At 41.7% G+C, this 25,452-nt stretch overlaps 1 protein-coding gene across 1 annotated transcript in view; it reads left to right on the top strand.

Moving 5' to 3' along the window:
• Positions 1–25,452, top strand: part of LOC140483138 (zinc finger protein 292-like) — a 208,054-nt gene that overhangs the window by 124,066 nt on the left and 58,536 nt on the right. The window contains exon 4 of the mRNA XM_072581126.1: positions 630–765. Within this exon, the coding sequence (XP_072437227.1) occupies positions 630–765 (136 nt within the window). The remainder of the gene's footprint in view (positions 1–629; positions 766–25,452) is intronic.

Below are 25,452 nucleotides of genomic sequence, written 5' to 3'. Positions count from 1 at the left end.
GGCTGTGGAGGCTAGGTCATTGAGCATACTTAAAACAGAGATAGGTTCTTGATTGTCAAGGGAGTCGAAGGTTATGGGAAATAGCAGGCGAATGCAATTGAAAAATCTTATCAACCATGATTGAATGATGGAGCAAACTCGATGGGCCGAATGGCCTAAATTCAGCTGCTATGTCTTATGGTCTTGAGTCTTAAGGCTTCATCACAAAACATTAAGCTGGATTTTGAAATTCCCATCAGGTTCTCTCTGACCTTTTCTGATCCAAGACAGTCCAAACTTTTCCAACATTTCTTTAGTAAAGCCCCTCATCATTAATAGCATCCTAGTGAACCTTCTCTGCACCTAATGAGGTCTAACCTGTGATTTTAAAGTTTTAACATTCTCTCTTTGCCTTTGTACTATACTCTTATATTTGAAAACCGAAGTAAACCATTAGTTTTTCAACCATCTTATAAATTTTTCCTGTCACCTTTTAAAAATGTATATTTTCTCCTTTGGTTTATACATACATCTTTATCCCTGAAAAGTCCTGTCACTCTTCGTGGACCTGATGGTTCCAGTGGTTTCTTTCTATATTGTAATGACTGCTTGTTTGGGATAAAATTAATTTATTATGGATTATTTTCCAGGCAGCCCATAAAATACTGTCAGAATATGGGAACCTAGAACTTCAAATGTTGGCTGTACTTGCCCAGGAGGGTAGCATTTGGAAGAGCTCTGTACTTGAAAGCATTTTCTTCCAGCAGCCAATGGAGCAGGAGAAAGGTAGGATATCTGTCAAATAAGATTACTGCTAATCTTAGTATACACCATACTTTCTCTAAATTGTTCATTGTGATGTAGTTTACTTGGTTAAAAGCAGTTAGCTTGCCATCAAATAGTTTACTTCTGACAGCTCACTTTGTAGTACTTGTGTGTTTTTGTTTTGAGAGTTTTGCACTTACCAAGTCAAGAAAATAAAATGCTTTTTGTTTTAATAATCCAGAATTTGAAATTGAGTGTTTGCAAACAAAGTACGTGTATCTTAAGATGTTTACGTGCAGGCATTACAGAATAATTTATTAACTTTTGTTACAATTGGATTGAAATATGAAGGGTAAAGAAATCTTGCTACAATTGTGCATGGCCTTTGTGAGGTAAAACATGGAGTACCTGTGAGGGTAGATGGAGTATGTATTTCCTAGAATCTAGACGTGAGAGGGGCAATCTCATTAAAACACATGGAATGAATGAAAACTGGCCTACAATGTTAGTTTAATTTCATTCTGTTACCTGTTCATAAGAAAAATGAAGCATTTGGCTAATTAAAAATGCTAGTCAGAATTTGAAAATTGAAGAGAATTTACAAAAGGATGCTTGCATGGAATTACATTGAATGTGTAGAAATAGACCACTTCATCCAGCTGACATTTATATGTATGACCCTCATCCAATCCTTGTGGAATAATACCATCAGCACACGCTTCTAATGCTCTGTCTCCCTTGTACTTTTATTGAATTTCCCTTCAAATGAGATGTGATCCCATCACTGTCTAGTCACTCAGTATTCTTTTATTTGTAGAAATTATCCTCAATGTTGCCTATCAGTTCTGATATTATCTAGTTCAACATAGCTTTCATATTTTTAAAATCAAACCCTATTGGTTATTTCAGCCTTAAACTCAATCCAATTTTCCTGGGAATAGCGATTCACTGTCCTAAATTTTTATGTTCCATAGATTCTCATTTGCCAAGTGGGATGTACCTTTCCAAATCGTATCACCAGGCTTACCATATTAAAATTATTCTGTAACTTGCAAGTGTGTGATATGAGTTTAATAAAATTTCTATTTGTCACACTCTTTCAATATTTACACAGTAATTTGTCATTCATTTATTTAGACTTTGTAATTGGAAGTACAACCTCCGATGTGTTGATACAAATGGTGAACAGTGTTCCTAGGGCTGATTCTTGTTGAGGGTCACTTTTTCCGCCTTTTGCCAGTCTAAATAATTGCCTGTCACCTCTACTTTGTGTCCATTCTATTTGTTCAGATTCCACATGTTCTGTCTTAAGTGATGAATCTGCTATGTTGTATTTTCTTGGAGACCTTTTTAAACATGTAAATATATAGTATCTGCTCTAGTACTCTCGCTAATCCTTTACTGGATCCTTTGAAGTCACAAAAGTTTGGTCAAGCCTTTTGAAATTCTTTGCACCGGCTCTAGTTAATATTGTGTTCTACAGTTTATTTTAATATATGTAAACACAAGCTTTCTGGATCAAAGATTTGTACCTGTAATATTCATGAGCATGTGACTATTATGCCACTGCCCCTCAACATTCGGGACCTGGGTTCAATTCTCTGCTCGGGCGTTTATGTGGATTTCTGCTGGCTGCTCTGGTTTCCTCCCACAGTCCAAAGGTGTGCAAATTGGGTGGATTGACTGTGCTAGATTGCCCATAGTGTTCAAGGATGTGCAGGCTAGGTGGGTTAGCCATTAGAAATGCAGGGATAGGGAGTGGAACGGGTCTGGGTGGGATGCTATTTGGAGTGCCGGTGTGGACCCATTGGGCCGAATGGCCTGTTTCCACAGTGGGGATTCTATCCTACCTTTTGCTATGCTAAATGGATTTTTATCAATTCTGATCACTTCTCATGCCATGTAGAATATTATAATTACTGAGGCAAAGTTTGTGAAATATTCCTGTCACTTCTGATTCGGGATAGTCAACATGGCTTTGTGCATGGGAAATCGTGTCTCTCAAGTTTTTTGAAGAAGTAACAAAGAAGATTGAGGGCAGAGCAGTAGATGTGACCTATATGGACTTCAGTAAGGCGTTCAACAAGGTTCCTCATGGGAGACTGATTAGCAAGGTTAGATCTCATGAAATACAGGGAGAACTAGCCATTTGGATACAGAACTGGCTCAAAGGTAGAAGACTGGTGGTGGAGGGTTGTTTTTCAGTCTGGTGGCCTATGACCAGTGGACGGCACGGTGGCACAGTGGTTAGCAGCGGTGGTTCACAGTGCCTCAATTCCCGCCTCAGGCGACTGACTGTATGGAGTTTGCACATTCTCCCCATGTCTGCGTGGGTTTTCTCCAGGTGCTCCAGTTTCCTCCCACAGTCCAAAAATGTGCAGGTTAGGAGAATTGGCCATGCTAAACATTGCCCGTAGTGTTAGGTGAAGGGGTAAATGTAGGGGAATGGGTCTGGGTGGGTTGCTGTTTGGAGGGTCGGTGTGGACTTGTTCGGCCAAAGGGCCTGTTTCCACACTAAGTAAGTAATCAAATCTAATCTTTGGTGGGCGGCACGGTGGCACAGTGGTTAGCACTGCTGCCTCACAGCGCCAGAGACCCGGGTTCAATTCCCGCCTCAGGTGACTGACTGTGTGGAGTTTGCACGTTCTCCCCGTGTCTGCGTGGGTTTCCTCCGGGTGCTCCGGTTTCCTTCCACACTCCAAAGATGTGCAGGTCAGGTGAATTGGCCATGCTAAATTGCCCGTAGTGTAAGGTAAGGGGTAGATATAGATGTAGGGGTATGAGTGGGTTACGCTTCGGCGTGTCGGTGTGGACTTGTAGGGCTGAAGGGCCTGTTTCCACACTGTAAGTAATCTAAATCTAAATTGCCTGTAGTGTTAAGTGTAGGGGAATGGGTCTGGGTGGGTGTGTTTCGGCGTGTCGGTGTGGACTTGTAGGGCTGAAGGGCCTGTTTCCACACTGTAAGTAATGTAATCTAATCTAATCAAAGAGTGCCACAAGGATCGGTGCTGGGCCCTCTACTTTTTGTCATTTACATAAATGATTTGGATGCGAGCATAAGAGGTACAGTTAGTAAGTTTGCAGATGACGCCAAAATTGGAGGTGTAGTGAACAGTGAAGAGGGTTACCTCAGATTACAACGGGATCTGGACCAGATGGGCCGGTGGGCTAAGAAGTGGCAGATGGAGTTTAATTCAGATAAATGTGAGGTGCTGCATTTTAGGAAAGCAAATCTTAGCAGGACTTAATGGTAAGGTCCTAGGGAATGTTGCTGAACAAAGAGACCTTGGATTGCAAGTTCATAGCACCTTGAAAGTGGAGTTGCGGGTAGATAGGTTAGTAAAGAAGGCGTTTGGTATGCTTTCCTTTATTAGCCAGAGTATTGAGTACAGGAGTTGGGAGGTCATGTTGTGGCTGTACAGGACATTGGTTAGGCCACTGTTGGAATATTGTGTGCAATTCTGGTCTCCTTCCTATTGGAAAGATGTTGTGAAACTTGAAAGGGTTCAGAAAAGATTTGCAAGAATGTTGCCAGGGTTGGAGGATTTGAGCTACAGGGAGAGGGCTGGGGCTGTTTTCCGTGGAGCGTCTGAGGCTGAGGGGTGACCTTATAGAGGTTTACAAAATTGAGGGGCATGGATAGGATAAATAGGCAAAGTCTTTTCCCTGGGGTTGGGAAGTCCAGAACTAGAGGGCATAGGTTTAGGGGTGAGAGGGGAAAAGGTATAAAAGACACAAAAGGGGCAACTTTTTCACGCAGAGGGTGGTACGTGTATGGAATGAGCTGCCAGAGAATGTGGTGGAGGCTGGTACAATTGCAACACTTAAGTGGTATTTGGAAGGGTATATGAATAGGAAGGGTTTGGAGGGATATGGGCCAGGTGGGACTAGATTGGGTTGGGATATCTGGTTGACGTGGATGGGTTAGACCGAAGGGTCTGTTTCCATGCTGTACAACTCTGACTCTAGAGATGATCTTGCACACCCCTTTGTGATGGATCTAACTTGATTTTGCTTTTGTTAATGTACTTTTTAAACTATTGAGTTAATTTCATAATTCTTTATTATTTTTAACCTTTTTAGTGCTGACTTTTGCCATTTCTTTTGTTTATTTATATATAATGAACTTTAGTTTTGGTTTTACCCTTTTATTCCTTAATTTAACTGTGTTTCATTATCACTTAGTTTGTCCTTGCTTTTGTGGAGAATATAATGGTCATGGACACACTGTGTTCTTTAAGTCGTTTGCATTGCTGTCTAATCTGCCTTTTTTCCCCTCTGGTTATTCTGCCTCTTTCATTCACTCGACTTTGCTTTTTTAACCAATTGATTTATTTTTATTTGTTTTCCCTTCAATCAGACTTAAACCTGATTATGTTGTGATCACAATTATCTAAATAATCTCCTTCTCTTGCCTGTCTCTTGCTGTAGTTCATTTTTTAACAGTGATTCCCTACTTAGTTACTGGCTAAGAAGAGCCCTGACAAATAGTGAAAGCTCAATTTACATTTTCCTTTTACCCCTTTTTGTCTTGCTAGTTTATTTCAGGTAATTGAACACATCCTGTCAATTATTCTGTCATCTTTGCATTGATCTACTTGCTTATTGGTTCCTATTTGCTAAGGGATCTGTAGAATACAGATATGCTGCAACAGTGAATACATTTCATTACTTGTTTAGTGGAGGCAGTGACATAGTGGTTGTCATTGAAATAGTAATAGAACATAGAATATAGGAAAGTATAGCACAGAACAGGCCCTTTGGCCTATGATGTTGTGCCGCGGATTATTTCTAATCTAAAATAGAATAACCTAACCTATGCACCCCTGTCCTATTCACTGCTGTCCATGCATGAACTCTCCATGAAGAACCTACCTCTAATGTCTCCTCTATACCCCCCTCCTCATATCTTCAAACTATGACCCCCTCATGCTAGTCAATCCTGCCCTGGGGAAAAGTGTCTGGCTATTGACTCTATCCATGCTTCTTATTACCAAGTTTCTCCTCTCCAGCGAGAAAAGTCCACACTTAATCAACCTCTCTTCATAAAACAAGCCCTCCAGTCCAAGCAGCATCCTGGTAAACCTTTTTTGTACCTTCTCCAGAGCTTCAGTATCTCCCCTATAAGAGGGCAAACAGAACTGAATACAATATTCCAAGTGTGGTCTCACCAGGGTCTTGTAGCGCTGCAGCAAAACTTCACAGCTCTTAAACTTGATCCTCCTGTTAATGAAAGCCAAAACACCATATGCTTTCTTAAAAACCTATCCACCTTAGATGGCAACTTTGAGGGATCTGTGCATTTGAACACCAAGATCCCTCTGTTCCTTCACACTGCCAAGAATCCTGTCTTTAATCCTATATTCAGCATTCAAGTTCGACCTTCCAAAATGCATCACTTTGCATTTTTCCAGGTTGAATTCCATCTGCCATTTCTCAGCCCAGATCTGCATCCTGTCTATATCAGGTTGCAGCTTGCAATAACCTTCTATACTATCATCGGCAAGTTTACTAACCCTCCCCTCAACCTCCCTCATCCAAGTCATTTATAAAAGCTACAAAGAGCAGAGGCCCAAGAACAGAGCCCTACGGGACACTGCTCACCACTGACCTCCAGGCAGAATACTTTCCATCTACAACCACTTTCTGCTTTCTGTCAGCCAACCAATTCTGAATCCAGATAGCCAAATCCCCCTGTATCCCATGCCTCCTGACTTTATGAATGAGTCTACCAGGGGGAACCTTATCAGATGCCTTGCTGAAGTCCATATACACCACATCCACTGCTCGATCTTTGTCAACCTGTCTCATCACCTCAAAGAACTCAATAAGATTTGTGAGGCACGACCTGCCCCTCAAAGCCATGCTGACTGCCTTTAATCATGCTATGCTTTTCCGAATAGTTATAAATCCTGTTCCTCCGAATTCTTTCCAAACCTTGCTGACCACAGATGCAAGACTGACTGGTCTGTAATTGCCAGGGATTTTCCTTTTATTGAAAAGAGGAACAACATTTTCTTCCCTCCAATTCTCCGGTACGACTCCCGTGGAGAGTGATGAAGCAAAGATCTTCGCCAGTGACTTAGCAACCTCCTTTCTTGCTTCCTGGTGCAACCTAGGATAAATCTGGTCTGGCTCTGAAGACTTATCAATCTTAATGTTTGCCAAAATTTCCAGCACATCAGCTTCATCAATCTTGATCTGTTCAAGCCTGTTTCCCAGCTCCTCAAAGTTCTCATTCATAACAAGGTCCATTTCCTTCGTGAAAACCAAAGCAAAAAGCTCATTTAGGACTTCCCCCATCTGCTCAGACTCCACGCACAAGCTCCCTACGCTATTCCTGACCAGCCCTATCTTCCTGATCATTGTCTTATTCCTCACATATGAGTAAAATCCCTCTGGGTTCTCAGTAATCCTTCATGCCCATTTCTGAGCTCCTTTCTAGTAAACCTGTAATCCTGTAAAGCTGTGCTAGATCCTTGCTACCTCCACCTTTCATAAGCTGTCTGCTTCATCTTGATGAGAAGCTCCTCTGTTCTCATCATCCAAGGCTCCTTAACCTTACCCCTCCTTGCCTGTCTCAGAGGAACAAATTGTGCATCACTTGGAACAACTGCTCCTTAAACAGTCTCCACATATCTGCTGTGCCCTTCTTGTGGAACAAATGCTCCCAATCTGTACTTCCTAACTCTTGTCTGATAGCGTCATAATTTCCTTTTTTCTCCAATTAAATATCTTCCCTTGGTAACTGCTCCTTTCCGTCTCCAAGGCTGTGGTAAAAGTGAGGCAGTTGTGATCACTGTCATCAAAGCGTTCTCCCACGGTGAGATCTGACACCTGTCCTGGCTTATTGCTGAGCACCAAATCCAAAATGGCCTCTTCCCTTTGTCAGCCTGTCTACATACTGAATAAGGAAACCCTCCTGAACACACCTGACAAAAATGGCTACATCCAAACCATCTGCACTAAAGAGGTTCCAGTCAATATTGGAAAAGTTGGAAGTCACCCATAACAACAACCCTGCTACATCTGCATTTCTCTAAAACCTGCCAGCCTATGAGTTCTTCAGTCTCCCTACTGCTATTAGTGGATCTGTAGAAAACCCCCAATGACGTGTCTGCTCCCTTGCTGTTCCTAACTTCCACCCATACTGACCCAGTACACAACCTTGGTTTCTGTAGCTGTGATGCACTCTTAGATTAGCAGTGCTACACCTCCTCCTCTTTTTCCACCCTCCCTGTTCTTTTTAAATTTTCTAAACCCTGGAACATCATGCAACCATTCCAGCCCCTGTGAAGCCCATGTGTCCATTATGGCCACAACATCATAGTGCTAAGTACTGATCCACGCTCTAAGTTCAATCACTCTTATTTCTGACACTCTTTGCATTAAAGTCGACACACTTTAACCGATCCCTTTGTTTCATCAAATGAATAACCTTCTCAGTAGATTCACTACATCCTGTCACTTCCCCATATCTAACTACCCCCCCCCCCAGATATGTAGCTCTAGTTACCACCTCTCTGCCAAACTAGTTTAAACCCTCCCGCACAACATGGGCACATGTCCCACCCAGGATGTTTATGCCCCTCCAATTCAGGTGCAACCCTTCCTTCATGTATAGGTCCCACCTTCCCCAGAAGGCATCCCAATGGTCTAAATATCTGAAGCCCTCCCTCCTGCACCAGCTGCACAGCCACGTGTTAAGTCGCACTTGTTCCCTGTTTCTCACCTCACTATGTCATGGCACCGTTAGCAAACCTGAGAACGCTACTCTACTCGTCCTGCTCTTCAGGTTCCAATCTAGCTGTCTGTAGTCACTTTTCAGATCCGCAATCCCTTTCCTGGCTAAGTCATTGGTGCCAATATGTACCATGATTTCTGGCTGCTAACCCTCCCCCTTCAGAATCCTGTAAATCCAATCAGTGACATCCCAGATTCTTGCACCGGGGAGACAACATACCTTCCAGGAGTCCTGTTCCTGACCATAACATCTCAGGTCAATGCTTTAGGGGTATGTGTTCAAATACTACCATAAATGAGTAGTTTCAGTAAAAGGTGCTGCGATCAGTTGGAAAAGCTTATGTGGTCCTGTAATCTTCTTTCAGGAAGAAATGTACTGTCCTTAACCTATATTTGACTTGACGCTAATATGGTTGACTCTTGACTTCCCTCTGAAATGTCCTAGGAAGCCACAGTAATTGGGGCTGGTAACAGATACAGATCTCACCAGTGATGCCCATAGCCCTTGAAAGAAGAAAGAAAAATATTCAGCTATTTTGCATCTTAAAGGCAGTATATCTGACAGCGTACTCTTTTTTTTTTCACCTGAACTACACTGCCATGTCACCCCTGGATTATCTGAAGAGTCTCAGCAACTATATATTTTCTCTAGTTTTAAAGACAGTATGAACAGTATGTTATTAAATGATAGTCTGCTATTGCTACCAATCTTAAAGTTTCCTTCAAAATAAAATGCAAAGCAAGCACAGGAAATCGGTTTTATACTGCAATGTATTAAACTAGGCTCAAACAGTGCAGTGCAGAATTTCTCAAACTGCAGTATTACCATATATTAAATGAACAATATTGGTCAGCATAGATGTCTTTTCGAAGTAAAACTGAAGACATTGAAACAATTAAAAATGCTGACTCATGTCACATAATCAGAATTCAAATGTCATAAACCCTGTGGTGTTTCGGTGCATGCTCTATTCCAGAAGAGTTCAGTTGGTAAAAGATTAGAGTCCAGAGTGTGGCGCTGGAAAAGCACAGCAGGTCAAGCAGTATTCGAGGAGCAGGAGCCCCTCATCTTTTGCCCGAAACGTCAATTCTCCTGCTCCTTGGTCGTTCCCAGACCTGCTGTGCTTTTCTAGCACCACACTCATGACTCTAATCTCCAGCATATCTAGTCCTCAGTTTTTTGCCTGGTAAAAGATAGAACTCAAGTCTAATCTTGAACAATTTCTGTAAGCATTTTTTGTTTTAAAAGACCAGTACACATTACAAGCATAATAGCACCAATACAATTGTAAACTACCTATGTTTCGGGGCCCAAATAACTTTTCCAGTTGATGTCCAGGGCCGTGATGACAGAATTAAAGACAATTCATGTACAAATAATTGCCATCTGTGTCTGGCTGGCTCTCTGGCTCTCGCGCGCTCTGTCTCTCGGTGTCTCTCTCTCGCGCGCGTGTGCGCGCTCCGTCTCTCTCGGTCGCGCGTATGCGACACTCTCATAATATGGTAGAGTTCAGTTTGCAAGAGAGAAGGCAAAATCAGATGTAATGGTGTTACAGTTAAATAAAGGTAATTATGAGGGCATGAGAGAGGAACTGACGAAAATAGACTAGAAGCAGAGCCTAGCAGGGAAGACAGTAGAGCAAAAATGGCAGGAGTTTGTGGATAAAATTGAGGACACTACAGAGGTTCATCCCCAAGAAGAGAGTGATTATCGGAGAGGGATTAGACAGCCATGGCTGACAAAGGAAGTCAGGAAATGTATCAAAGAAAAAGAGAGATCCTATAAAGTGGCCAAGAGCACTGGGAAATCTGAAGATTGGGAAGGCTACAAAAACAGAGGATAACAAAGAGAGAAATAAGGAAGGAGAGGATCAAAAATGAAGGTAGGCTAGCCAGTAATATTAGAAATGATAGTAAAAGTTTCTTTCAATACATGAGAAACAAATGACAGGCAAGAGTAGACATTGGGCCACTTCAAACTGATGCTGGAAGCCTAGTGATGGGAGATCAGGAAATAGCAGGAGAACTTAATAAGTACTTTGCATCAGTCTTCACAGTAGAAGACATGAGTAATATCCCAACAATTAAAGGGAGTCAAGGAGGCTGAGTTAGAGTATGGTTGCTATTACAAAGGAGGAAGTGCTAGAAAAGCTAAAAGGTCTTTAAAATTGATAAATGTCCTGGCCCCGATGGGATATATCCTAGAGTTCTGAGGGAGGTGGCTGAGGAAATAGTGGAGACGTTGGTTTAGATCTTTCAAAAGTCACTGGAGTCAGGGAAAGTCCCGGATGATTGGAAGATCGCTGTTGTAACCCCCTTGTTCAAGAAGGGATCAAGACAAAAGATGGAAAATTATAGGCCAATTAGCCTAACCTCGGTTGTTGGTAAAATTCTAGAACCCATCATTTAAGGATAAGGTTTCTAAATTCTTGGAAGAGCAGGATCGGATTAGAACAAGTGAACATGGATTTAGTAAGGGGAGGTCATGCCTGACAAACCTGTTGGAGCTCTTTGAAGAGGTGACAAGTAGGTTAGACCGGGGAAACCCAGTGGATGTGGTCTACCTAGACTTCCAAAAGGCCTTTGATGAGGTGCCACACAGGAGGCGGCTGAGCGAGGTGAGCTACTGGTATGGATTGAGGATTGGCTGTCTAACAGAAGGCAGAGAGTTGGGATAAAAGGTTCTTTTTCGGAATGGCAGCTGGTGACGAGCGGTGTCCCGCAGGGTTCAGTGTTGGGGCCGCAGCTGTTCACATTAAATATTAATGATCTGGATGAAGGGACTGGGGGCATTCTAGTGAAGTTTGCCGATGATACAAAGTTAGTTGAACAGGCAGATCGTACTGAGGAAGTGGGGAGGCTGCAGAAGGATCTAGACAGTTTGGAAGAGTGGTCCAGGAAATGGCTGATGGAATTCAATGTGAGCAAATGCGAGGTCTTACACTTTGGAAAAAAGAATACAAGCATGGACTACTTTCTAAAAGGTGAGAAAATTCGTAAAGCCAAAGTACAGAGGGATCTGGGAGTGCTAGGTGAGGATTCTCTAAAGGTAAACATGCAGGTTGAGTCCGTGATTAAGAAAGAAAATGCGATGTTGTCAATTATCTCAAGAGGGTTGGAATATAAAAGCACCATTGTGCTACTGAGACTTTATAAAGCTCTGTTTAGGCCCCATTTGGAGTATTGGAGTACTGTGTCCAGTACACCTTAGGAAGGACATACTGGCATTGGAGCATGTCCAGCGGAGATTCACAAGGGTGATCCCTGGAATGGTAGGTCTAACATAAGAGGAATGGCTGAGGATCCTGGGATTGTATTCATCGGAGTTTAGAAGATTAAGGGGAGATCTAATAGAAACTTACAAGATAATACATGGCTTGGAGAGGGTAGACGCTAGGAAATTGTTTCCGTTAGGAGAGTAGACTAGGACCCGTGGCCACAGCCTTAGAATTAGAGGGGGTAAATTCAGAACAGAAATGTGGAGACATTTCTTCAGCCAGAGTGTGGTGGGCCTGTGGAATTCATTGCTGCAGAGTGCAGTGGAGGCTGGGACGCTAAATATCTTCAAGGCAGAAATTGATAAATTCTTGATGTCACAAGGAATTAAGGGCTACGGGGAGAATGCGGGTAAGTGGAGTTGAAATGCCCATCAGCCATGATTGAATGGCGGAGTGGACTCTGAGCCAAATGGCCTTATTCCGCTCCTATGTCTTATGGTCTCTGCCCTGCCCTGCCCTGCCCCTGCTGCACCCTCTGTCCCGCCCCCACCGCGCCCTCCCATTGTGGACAATCTCACTCAAAAGTATTTAACAAAAAAACTCTAATCTCCACAGCCTTGGTGAGAACCTGTGCCTCAACTAGTGTACTTTTTAACAGCCTTCTTTTCTCATGTTATAAATGTTATGGGAGAAATGTACCGGTAATCATGTTCGTACTGATCCACTCTTAGTATAAATTGATTCAGTCACTAAAACAGCCAAATGCTGTTTTTATTTTGTATATCTCTCCAGCGTAAAGGAGACTTTCACCATGCTGCTTTAATGAACTTTCAGTAATCTATTTTAAGAATAGAATTTGTTATCGATGCTAAACACTAACCTCAAACACGAGCACAAATTAGAGTGGCGCTGGAAATCCACAGTGGTCAGGCAGCATCCAAGGAGCAGGAAAAATAGACTTTTCAGGCAGGAGCCCCTCATCAGGAATGAGATTTGTGATGAAGGGCTCCTACCCGAAACATCGATTTTCCTGCTCCTCGGATGCTGCCTGAACTGTGCATTTCCAGCACCACTCTAATCTCCAGCGTCTGCAGTCCTCACTTTCGCCTATGCATCCAGAGCACGATAAGGCAACAGTTTCCATAGAGATTATGCTTTTTTTAAAAAGTGCAATATGGAAAACAAAGGGTCTGAATGCAACTAACTGAACCATCCCTCTCTAGCTACCTATCCTGAAATAGGATTGTAATATGATGCTGTTCAAATAAATACAAGTCTCGCTTATATAACAAAACAATAAATTAAAACTTAGTCTCTCAAAGTTCACATAGTATGCATCTTCTGAAATGCTCCTCTTTCTCCAGTATGACTTTTGCTGATTGTGCTATCAAGGTTTTTCCTCTAATTTCTTCTGTTCTGAATGCCCCTCTCCACTGAATTCTGGTGCCAGCAATGTTATCTGAGAATGCTGTGTACACTTATGAATAGATGGTGCTTTTTCTCCAGAGAGCTGGAAAGTTCTTATCTCTTCAGATCCCAATTGGCTCTCCCCAATTTTCAAAATGCCCACAATTTTTTATATCTTTGATTACCCATTATTTTCTCTACAATCAGATTGGTTCAAGGTTGTCAACACCGTCAGATTTAAATTTAATAGGTTTTCAGTATCTAAGGGCTTGGTTTAAATTATTTGGCTGAGTCTAACTTGTTGACAAGACTGTTTTGCCTACCAACTATAAGGCCTTTTGAGACACTTGTTTCAATTTTGGGGCTCTCTGTATGATGCATTCAAACTTCTAAGCACCAGCAAAACAGTCTCTTAAAGGGATTGTACACTACCTTATTAATTAATGAGTATTCTACATAGCTTTGTAATGTAACTATTCATGTTATATATGAGGCTGCACAGGGATTTGGACAGACTAGGAGAGTGGGCAAACAAGTGACTGATGGAATACAATGTGCGAAAGTTTGAGGTTTAAAGCTTGGTAAGGAGAATGGAAACGTAGACTATTTCTAAATGTAGAAAGGGTTCAGAAATCTGAAGCACAAAAGGGGTCCTAGTTGAAGATCCTCTTACTGTTGACATGCGGGTTCAGTTAGCAATTAAGAAGTACAAGGTTAACATTCATTTTGAGATGAATACAAGAGCAGAAATGTACTGTTGAAGTTGTAAAAGGCTCTGGTCAGATCGCAATTGCACTATTGTGAGCAGTTTTTGGAGCTATATCTAAGGAAGGATGTGCTGGCATTAGAGGAGCTTCACAAGAATAATGTTGGGAATGAAAGACTTGTCATGTGAGGAATGGTTAATCACTGGAACTTGTTGCTACAGAAGGCTGTGGAAGTCAAGTGCCTTTAAGATAGAGAGACTTTTGATTAGTAGGGGGATCAAGAGTTACAAGAAAAAGACAAGAGAATGAGGTTGAGAAAGTTATTAGCCATGATTGAATGGTGGAGCAGACTCTGTGCTGAATGGTCAAATTCTGCTCCTATATTTTGTGTTCTTATGCTAAGGAGGCTAAGTAAATCATTCACGCAGTTTTTCTGGCTGAAGATTGTTGTGAGTGCTTCAGCCTTATTCTTATTAACTAACTCTGTTTAGTCTTTTCATTTGGGTGCATATGTAAGCTAACTTTATGCAACTTAGCATTAGAGAGCTAGACTTGAGTAAGCCAAGGAGGTCTACTGATGGAAAAAGTTTAGCTGCTTTTCTCTAAACTAAAGCAACTAATTGGTGAGCCTTTCTCATCTTTAATGTAAACAAAAGGTCTTTAGTTGTGCTTTGGCCTCTGGTCATTTGCTTTTCTATTTCTCTTACAAATAGCTTGTTGGTTATAAGGTTGGCACTCATGCGTAAGAAAGAAAATATACTCTTGTTCAAATGACCAGGAATACTAATGATTTTTAACTAATATACCGTTTATACAATTTATGCCATTCATAAATATAGTACAGATGTCAAGTTGTGCTATTTGCAGGTCAACATTGTGGGAGCTGCTGGGCACCATGCAAATCCACAGCAAACTCAACTGTCACATATATTTGCAGTTTGAGTAATTTTACGTTCACGTTGAGGATCTGTTGTCCAAGCTGCAGATACTGTATTGTATCAGGCAGAGGGAAAGTTATCTTCACTATAACAAACTGCTTGGCGCCAAAATAGTGTGTTCAATGAGTTGGTAGAAATAGCCCACGTGGCTAAAGGGATGTAAGGGAGAGCAGGATTAGGATTTGAGCGTGATGATCATAAGTGGTGGAACAGCCTCAAAGGATGAAATGGCCTACTCATGCTCCTATCTTTTTCTTTGTTAATGACCAGTGTGCTCGGGAGTTTAAGACTTGATTTACGATCAAATTTGGAGGTGTGATTGTAGATGAGACAGGCAAGGGGATTCAAGAGGAACCTCTGTCCCTGCTATTGTCCCAACAGTTACAAGGTTCTTGCAAGCTGGGTGGACGAGAGTCAGGACTGTACTTAATTAACCACAGTTAATTCAAGTGTGATTGGGAAATAGGAGCCTTTTGCTCCCTTTTGCACTGTCAGAGATTCTTTCTCCGGTACGCTATCAATCTCTGATATGAGTTACCTTCTGACCGACTATTTGGTATTTCCACTGCTTTTCCTCACTTGTCATTCTTGCATCCCTTTCTGGCTTAAACTCTTGCTCAATATCATAATCATTCAGCCAGTATTTAAATTTGTTGGTATCTCTTCCTGCATATGCCACAATTAGCACATTTCTGTATTCACTATGCTGCTCTGCACAGTGCGTCACTTGATGCCCCTTTAGAAATTAGTCTTCATTTATAATAACTCTATCCCATATGTCATAGTCACTTACTACTCCATTCGACTACTTCTGATCAGCAAATTGAAAGGTAACATCCAGTGTTATCAAGCAGCACCTGCTCTGCAGTAACCTGCTCAGTAACACAGAGTTTGGGTTCCACCGGGGTCACTCAGCATCTGACCTCATTACAACCTTGAGCCAAGCATGAACAAAACTGAATTCCAGAGGTGAGAGCGATAGCCCTTGATGTCAAGGCCACGTTTGACTGAATGTGGCACCGAGGATTCATTTGCCTTATTATTGATGCCCCAATTAAAGTCTACTGCTATATTGGCCAGATCTGCTAAATATGCTTTCATCTTGATTTCTGCCTGTTCTTAACCTTCCATTGTTTTGAGGCCTGTTCGTTATCTGAATAATTTCATATTTTGGCAATTCTCTTGTGTTATGAAGGACTGGCCCCATTTGTTCATTTTAGATAACTATATTCCCTGTGCGTTTAACTCCAAAAAAAAAAGTTAATTGAAGGAAATAACAGAATTAATTTTTACATCTTGTTATAGAGTTAAACATTGCAGAGTCAAAGTCTTAGAATTAGATAAGGCATAGGACGAACATTCAATCTGCAACTTCCACGCAGCTCACTGTCGAGCGTCCTCTATATTTATTTATACTTCTGTTGTTGCTATCTAAGTGGCAACCACTTTTGACCTGGAAACATAGAAGCATAAAAAATAGGAAGAGGAGTAGACCATTCAACCATTCGAGTCTGCTCCACCATTCAATATGATCGTGGCTAGTCATCCTACTCAGTATCCTGTTTCCGCTTTTGCCACATACCCTTTGATCCCTTTGCCCTAAAACCTATGTCTAACTCCTATTGAAAACATTCAAAGTTTTTTCTTTCTCTGTTTACTGTTGCAGAGAATTCCACAGGGTCACTATTATTTTAGGTGAAGAAATTTCTCCTCATCTTACTCCTAAATCTTACTCCACGTGTCCTTTAAATGTGACCCTTGGTTTGGACTCTTTCCTGTGTTTACCCTGTCTAATCCAGTTAGAATTTTATAGGCTTCTGAGATCCCCATCTTTCTTCTAAACTCCAAGAAATATGGTCCTAACTGATCCAGTCACTCTTCACGTGTCTTCACTGGTCAAAATCGTGGAATTCCTTCAAGAAGCATTGTGGGTCTACCAGAGCACATGGATTGCAGTGGTTCAAGAAGGGAATTCTGCCTCCTTTTGAGGGCAAATAGGGTTGGGCAACAGATGTTGGCCAACCAGTGGTGCCCACATCACATGGATAAATTTTAAAATGTCAGTCTTGTCATCCCAGAAATCTGTCTGATAAGCCTTTGACACTCTTCCTCCTTAATCAAAATATCCATCTTCTGGTAAGGAGACCACAATTGCATATGATACTCCAGATGTGGTCTCCCCAAGAGCCTGTACAGTTGCATTAAGACAGACCTGCTCCTGTGCTCAAATCATGTCACTGTGAAAGCCAACATATATCATGTGCCACCTTCACTGCCTCTTGCACCTGCTTGCATGCTTTCAGCAACTGTAGTACAAATGCACGCAGGTCTCATTGTCACTCCCCCTTTCCCAAGTTGGGTCATTCAGATACTCTGCCATCCTGATTTTGCTACCAAAGTGAATTACCTCTCACTTATTCAGATTATACTTCATCTCCCTTGCATTTGCACACTTGTTCAACTTGTGCAAATCACACTGAAGCATCTCCGCATCCTCATCATAGCTCACCCTCCCACTCAGAATTGTCTCACCTGGAAACTTGGAGATCTAAAATTTAGATTCTTCATCTAAATCATTAATATGTATTGTGAATAGCTGGGTTCAAAGCACTGGTTCCTGCGATACCTCAGTGAGCACTGACTGCCACTCAGAAAATGACCAATTTATTGCTATTCTTTGCGTCCTGCCTGCCAGCCCATTCTCTATCCATGCTAGTACACTACCCCCAATCCAATGTGCTTTTAATTTGATATGCTAATCTCTTATCCAAAACTTTATTGAATACCTTTTGAAATCTATGCTGACTGTCAATTCCTGTCACTACTTTCCAAGTGCTCTGCTGTTTAATCTTTTTATGGACCATCATTTTCCTGAATACTAATGTCAGGCTAACCAATTCACAATTTTCTGTGCTTAGGAGCAGTTCTACAGTCAGTAGAACCTTGAAGGATAACCACCAATGCATCTGCTATTTCTAAGGCAACTTAAGTACTCCAGGATGTAGATCATCAGGCCCTGGAAAACTGACAAGTCTTTAATCCTGTCACTTTCACTTTCCCTACTAAAACTGATTTCATTCAATTCCCCTCTCTCACTGGTCCATGTGTTCCCCAACATTTCTGGGCTGTTATTTATGTTCTCCCATTATAATTTTATCTGTTTCTGGTTATAAGCGATCTGCATTTGCCTTCACTATCTCTTTCTCTTCATATATCTATAAAAGGTTTTATAATCAGATTTGTAAGTTCCCTGAGCTTACTTCCATACTCTCTTGTTCTTCTTAATCCATCCCTTTGTCCATCTTGGGCTGCCTCCACTGTCCATACAAGGCAACTCATCTCCATTCTCAGGCGCTTACAACAATAACATAGGATTCACCAGTTTCCAAATCTCCCCATGCCCATCCCTCTTTCTCCACACAGCGCTCTTTCTCCACCCTGCCCCCTTAACCTGATCCTACCGGTCCAACTTCCTTCCCACCTATCCATTGCACCCTTCCCACTTAACCACAGGAACATCCTACCTGCATCCACCTGTCGCTATCCCATCCATCTTTCCTGCAACCCCACCCCCCCATGTTTATTTTGCAGACCCTTTCCCCTCCCCCAGTCCTGATGAAACTTTCCAACCTGAAAGGTCAACTCCCCTTCTCTTCTGCAGCTCAACTTTTCGTCTATCTCCATTGCTGATCTGCAAACAGCTCCCAGTCCTCAGGTCTGCTACTCTTTTTGGCCAAGTTATATAGCCCTTCCTTGAATCTGATTACTGTCCCTAATTTTAAACAAAGAACTGTGGCTGCTGGAAATCTAAACCAGAAATTGCTGAAGAAACTCAGCAGATCTGGTAGCATCTGTAGAGAGAAAAGGTTTTGAATGTTGGTGAAGGGAATGGATGTGGAGTTTGTTGGAGCTGCATTCATCCAGGCAAGTGGGGAGTATTCTATCACACCCCTGACTTGATGTTGAGGTGTTGTATTGGGGCAAAGTTTAAAAAATCTCACAGTACCAGGATATAGTCCAGCAGTTACATTTGGAAGTACAAGCTTTTGGACCTCAACTTTTTGTTTGAAATATTATTTGCCTATTAGTTTGTATTTAATTTGTTTTGGTTCTGATATATGTCAAAGTATACAAAAAGTGAAAACTCGGTAATTTCCTGATTTGGGAGATAGGAAATTTGGTTATTTTGGTTCCCTACAGTGCAGAAGTAAATTCCTAGTTAATGCCTACCACATGCACTCATGCCAAGCACAACTAGTAAGGGCTCTTGTACACTGATAGTGTACCTACCTCTGAGCCAGGAGGTTCTCTGTTCAAGTCTCACCTGGTTCAGTGTTGTAGCATCTAAAATCATAGAATCCTGTCAGTATAGAAGCAATCTATTCAACCCTTCAAGTCCACATCGTCCCTCTAAAGAGCATCTCGCCCTGTCCCGGTCAGACTCCCGCTTTTTAAAAAAAACTGAAAAAAAATGTTACTGCCAATGCACAGTTCTGTGTTAAATTCTATCAACTGATTACTACTTCTAATGCTGATCCACCTTGGCTTCTGATTCCTTAATGTTTACAGTTTGAATTTTTTTAATTGTTCATAGCTGTAATAGAACGCCTCATCTTCCGCCTCGGAACACTTCAACCCCAGGGCATCAATGTGGACTTCAACGGTTTCCTCATTTCCCCTTCCCCCACCTCAGCACTGATCCCAAGACTTGTCCTACCTGTCTATCTTCTTTTCCACCTATCCACTTCACCCTCCTCCCTGACCTATCACCTTCATCCCCTCCCCCACTCACCTATTGTACTCTATGCTACTTTCTCCCCACCCCTACCCCCCTCTAGCTTATCTCTCCACCCTTCAGGCTCTCTGCCTTTATACCTGATGAAAAGCTTTTGCCCGAAACGTCGATTTTACTGCTCCTCGAATGCTGCCTGAACTGCTGTGCTCTTCCAGCACCACTAATCCAGAATCTGGTTTCCAGCATCTACAGTCATTGTTTTTACCATAATGGGTAATATGTCAAACCACATCCACCTCTTTGCCATTTGAGATCCTACATGTTAGCAATGGCACGTTTATAGTACTTTTAACTGAGTCAGAAGATTCTGAAGTCTAGTTTTACTTCAGATTCTGATACAAAACTCTGAACGGAACTTGAGTGCAGTACTAAGGGATTGCTGCGCTGCTGAAGGTGTCCTCTTTCAGAACCTGGGTCCCATATGGCATAGTGGGTGCACATTAAAAATCCCAGCTATTCTTTGGCTAATATTTAACCTTCAATCACCATCACAGAAACAAATTATCTGATCATTATTACATTGTTGATTGTGAGGAAGTTTTGTTCAGATTGCTGCCAGGTTTCCTACGTTACAACAGTGACTATGTTTTCATGTCAATTATGTGCAGTATTTTTGAAATGTTAGTGTTTGAAAATGCTCCTATAAATCAGTGTCTTTGAAAGCAACAGTTATAGATGGAAGGCCTGTCCAATCCTCTGCTCTTCAATGTGACTTGTATTTAGTTTGTTCCTGAAAGTATCTTATCGTACACTAAATGAGTGTTGCTGCTAATCAGTGTTGAAGGGAGTGGCTGTGGAGTTGTGGGAGCTGCATTCATCCAGGCAAATGGGGAGTATTCTATCACACCCCTGACTTGATGTTGAGGTGTTGGATTGGGGTGGGCAAAATTAAAATCATACAATACCAGGATATAGTCTAACAGTTATATATGGAAGTACAAGCTTTTGGAACACTAATCCTTTGTCAGGTAGTTAATGGGACAGGATCACAACGCAATTTATAGTAAAAGATCAAGCTGTCACACAACTGATGCAAAGTATTTAACAAACCTAGATTGCTGTTAAGTCTTCAATCACTTAGAATGGGGTTGCTGATTTCATGTGATTAATGTGTACATCAAGGATGCCCCAGTGCATAGTATATCGGAACGACCAAGCAGACGCTATGACAATGGATGAATGGACACCCCGCAACAATAGTTAGGCAGAGATGTTCCCTCTCAGTTAGGAAGCACTTAAGTGGTCAAGGACATTTGATCTTGGATCTTTGGGTGGCTGTCCTCCAGGGCAGATTTTGGGATATGTAACAACGCAATCGCTGTGCAAAGGCTGAAAGCCAAGTTTGGTGCCTCAACCGGGATCTCGTGTTCATGTGACACTACAGTTACCCCACTACACATGAAGCGCACACACACACACACACACACACACACACACACACACACCCCAAAATACACATGCAGTCTTCTCGGGCTTAAACTCTGTCACACTCACACTATGCAGCATGAACCCCACACAACCTCTCTTTCTCTCTTCCGCCCGCGCCCCCCCCCCCCCCCAATCACATGCGTGCGTATGTATTTGCACGTGCATACACTTGCTTTCTCCCACGCTCGTGCGTATAAGTCTATGGGATGGATTTGTATTTGCAGATACATTGTGTGCTTTTTGAACAAAACAATCTCTGTAGGCAGTCAGTCCATATGACATCTTTAAATTCTTGCTTTGAAAATCGAACCAGTCTGACTCAAGGTTGGGATGCAGGCTGACTCTAATCTCACACCTTTAAAGTATTGTCTGAGCTGAGACTACACCTTTTTTTTTATAAAACCTTAAGTTATCTCGGGACTGTGACTTGAAAGTAGTTCTGGGATTTATTTAATGAATCAGAACGGGGTTGCAGGTTTCAAGTGATTAAAGTCTTAACAGCAATCTAGGATTGTTCAATACTTTGCATTAGTTGTATGACACTTGATCTTTTACTATAAATTCTGAGTCCTATGATCTTGCCCCATTACCTACCTGATGAAGGAGCAGTGCTCTGAAAGCTTATACTTCCAAATGAACTATTGAACTGTAACCTGGTGTTGTGAATTTTTAAGTCCTGACTTTTACCTTGTATGTCGTGGATAAGTTTTGGGGAGTTTGGCAGTGAGTTACTCTCTATATCCCTAGCCTGTGAAGTGCTCTTGCAGCCAATGTGTTTATTTGACAAGTCTAGTAGAGTTTCTGGTCAATGGTGTATCCCAGGTCGTTGTTAGTAGGAGATTCAGTGATGAATATCGCGAAACCATAGTTAGATTGGAAATGGTCATTGCCTAGCATTTGTATGACATTCATGTCATTTGCCATTCTTTCAGTTCAAACCTGGATATTTTCCTAGTCTTATTACATTTGTACACAGACTGTTCCAGTATTTGAGGAGTCAAAAAATTGTACTGAACACTGCGCAATCATTGACAACCATCCCTACTTTTTCCATGATGGAGGGAAGGTCATTGATGAAGCACCTGAAGATGATTTGGGATGAGGATACTATTCTATATTCCTACAGAGAGATCCTGGAGCTAAGATTGATCTCTAATACACACAATCGTCCTCCTATATGCTAGTTTCAGTTCTGGTTGGGATCCTTGGTTGAGAATGTGTATAGGGTATAAGCAGGCATGGAAAGAGTTAAGTTGAGTTTTGTGAAACCAGAGGTGCAGCTGGGCATACTTAGATCAGATAAGAATTTGCAGTGAACGATGGGGTGCTGGAGGCAAGGGTAATTGGTTAACCAGGTGGAAAAGTATTCATTATGTAGAGCCATTTAACAATATTGGAAGCGTTCAGTATGTAATGTCAGCTACCAAGAGGAAAAGTATCCATTGTATTAATCCAGTTAACAAGGTTAAGAACATTCACTGTATAACAGTAAAGGGCTTGGTCTCTGCTATTGATACTTGTTGTTTGTAACAGTCACCCAATTAATATGTATGTTGCCTTATCTGGATGTTCCTCCCTGTAAAATGACTGTATAGTTCATTTGAGTAACTGCTGTTCTAGAGAAGACTGTGAACTCTTGTCTCTGTGCACATGGGTGATCATTCTCTCTCCCTCCAGGGCCCGGAATAAAGATATAGGAGGTAAAACTGTACTTTGTTTTGCTTCGACTGAAGGGTGAACGGGACGACATGGTCACCTGCAGCCTTGCGTCACACTCTCCTCACCTCTGGAATTCATTTTTTTTGTCCGTGTTTGAGCCAAAGCTGTAATGAGGTCAAGAGCTAAGTAGTCCTGAATGCGAAACTGGGCATCAGTTAGTAGGTTACTGCTGATAGTACAATTGCTGCCACTTTACTGATAACATGAGTAGACAGAAGTAATTGGCTATGTTGGATTTGACCTTCCTTTTTGTGTGGAGGATATGGCTGGGCTATTTTGCACGTTGTTGGTAGATGTCACTGTTGGCTAGGGGAGCAGTGAGTTCTGGAGCATATCTTCAGTATTATTACTGGGAAATTGTCAGGGCCTTTTCAGTATCCAACGCCTCCAACTGTTTCTTGACATGTAGACTGAATCAAATTAGCTGAAGACTGGCATCTGTAATGCTGTCAACCTCTGGATGAGGCCAAAATGGATCATTCACTCACTTCAGGTTGAAGATTGTTGCAAATGTTTCAGCATTGTCTTTTGCACTGATATGTTGAGCACTTCCATCATCAAAGATGGGGATATTTGTGGAGACTCTTCCTCAAGTGTATGGGTAAATTTCCCACCACCATTCATGACTGGATGTTGCAGGTCTGCAGATCTGGTCTGTTGCTTGAGGACTCTCAAGCTGCTATGTTTACCATTGCAGCTTGATATTCAGCACAAGTAGTCCTGTTTGGCAGCTTCAATAGGTTAGTCCCTCCAGAACATATCCATAAATAATGATAGTGGCATCTGGGATATTGTCTGTAAGGTATAATTCTATGAGTATGACTCTGTCTGATTGCTGCTTGAGTAATGCATGAGGCAGCTGTCCCAATTTTGACACTAGTCTTAGAAGTCAACAAGGCCATTTTGCCATTGTTGCTTCCAGTGCCTAGGTTGATGCCAGGTGATCTGTCCCATTTCATTTCTATGTCGAAACCTTTTGGCAAATTGATAACAACTGAATGGCTTGCTAGGATATTTCAGAGGGCAGCGAAGAATCAACCACATTAGTGTGTCTACAATCGCCATGTAGGTCAAATCATGTTAGGATGGTAGATTTTCTTCCCTGAAAGACATTAGTAAACAGTTGTGTTTTCTGGCAATTATCAGTGGTTTCATGGCCATCATTAGATTCTTAATTATAGGTACTTAGTGAATTCACATTCCACCATCTGCTGCTTGACTAGTCCTGAGTCCTGAACATTTTAGCTGAGTTTCTGGATTAATAGTCTAGTGATGTCATTAGACCATTGCCTCCCCTAATATTGTTTTAGTAAACAAGTAATTTTCTTTTATATTGCTATCAATCACTGATGTTTACACTGCATGCATCACGAGGTGGTAATATGTTTTCCTGTAACATTGGGGTCAACAAAATAGTCTGAGTCCTGATGAGGAACCATTTGTTCCATTGTTGACTAGACAATGGAAAATATTTCCCTTGACAATGCTATATCACTTGGGAAAAAATTAACAAAGCTTTATGAAGAGGAATGTTGTGAGCAACTGAGATAAAGGAGGAAAGCATGAACAAATAAGCCAAGTATATATACCTTTTCACAAATAACTAATCTTGATAAACTTTTTCTAGAATGCATGTTCGTTCCATTTAGCAGCTTCATGTCTCAGGCAATTTCAAAGAGCTGTACAGCCTTTTTTTTTTGAAGTATGGAAGATTCTGATATTTTGGAAAGATTAGTTAAAGTAATTGATTGTTGAGCGAGATGTATAAAATAAAAAGCCATTACTCATGCAACAATCAAGCATAGTCATATTCATAGAATTATACCTTACAGACAATATCCCAGACTACTGAGTGGCTTGAGTATTGTAGGCCCAGAGATCAGTTGCTTCAGTCAATTAATATATTGCCTAAATTAAGAAGCATAATAATAGAAGTCATACTCTTACTCTGAACAAGTGCTAAGGTGCTCATTGGCAGTCCTACTGTATTCATATTGTGGTCTTTCTGATCCTCAGTGTTTCCCATGATATCTTCATGATATCGAGGTATTCATGATATCTTCCCCCTCCTTGTTTGTTCTTAATGCATTACCTGTCACTTATATGGATTGAATTCTGTCTTCTATTGATCAGTCCATCTGACCAGTCTGTCTATAGAACATAGAACAGTACCGCCTTCAGTGTTGTGCTGTCCGTTTTATCCTAGTCTAAGATTAAAATAACCTACAAACCCTTCATTTTACTGTCATCCATGTGCCTATCCAAGAGTCCCTAAATGTCCCTAATGTATCTGACTCAACTACCATTCCACACACCCACCACTCTGTGTATAGAATTGACCTCTAACATCGCCCCTAAACATTCTTCCAATCACCTTAAAATTATTCTCCTTGGAAAAACATCTCTGACTGTTCACTCAGTCTATACCTCTCATCGTCTTGTACATCTCTATCAAGTCACTTCTCATCCTCCTTCATTCCAATGAGAACATCCCTAACTGCCTCAACCTTTCTTCAGTAGACATGCCCTCCAATCCAGGCAGCATCCTGGTAAATCTCCTCTGACCCTCTCTAAAGCTTCAACATCCTTTCTATAATGAGGTGACCAGAACTGAATAAAGACCATCACTGACATATTCGCGGCCTCTGCGGGGTCCACAGCCACGGGAACAACACAGTTTCCGCCGTTGCCGCAACCACTTCCGCCCCCGGAGTTGCCGTCGCCGCATCTACTTCCGCCCCCAGTGACGTCAC

Source organism: Chiloscyllium punctatum, chromosome 11 (assembly GCF_047496795.1).
Source record: "Chiloscyllium punctatum isolate Juve2018m chromosome 11, sChiPun1.3, whole genome shotgun sequence".
NCBI classification, from domain to species: domain Eukaryota; kingdom Metazoa; phylum Chordata; class Chondrichthyes; order Orectolobiformes; family Hemiscylliidae; genus Chiloscyllium; species Chiloscyllium punctatum.
The sequence above is the reverse complement of the archived record's forward strand: the minus strand, read 5'-3'. Positions and strand labels throughout refer to the sequence as shown.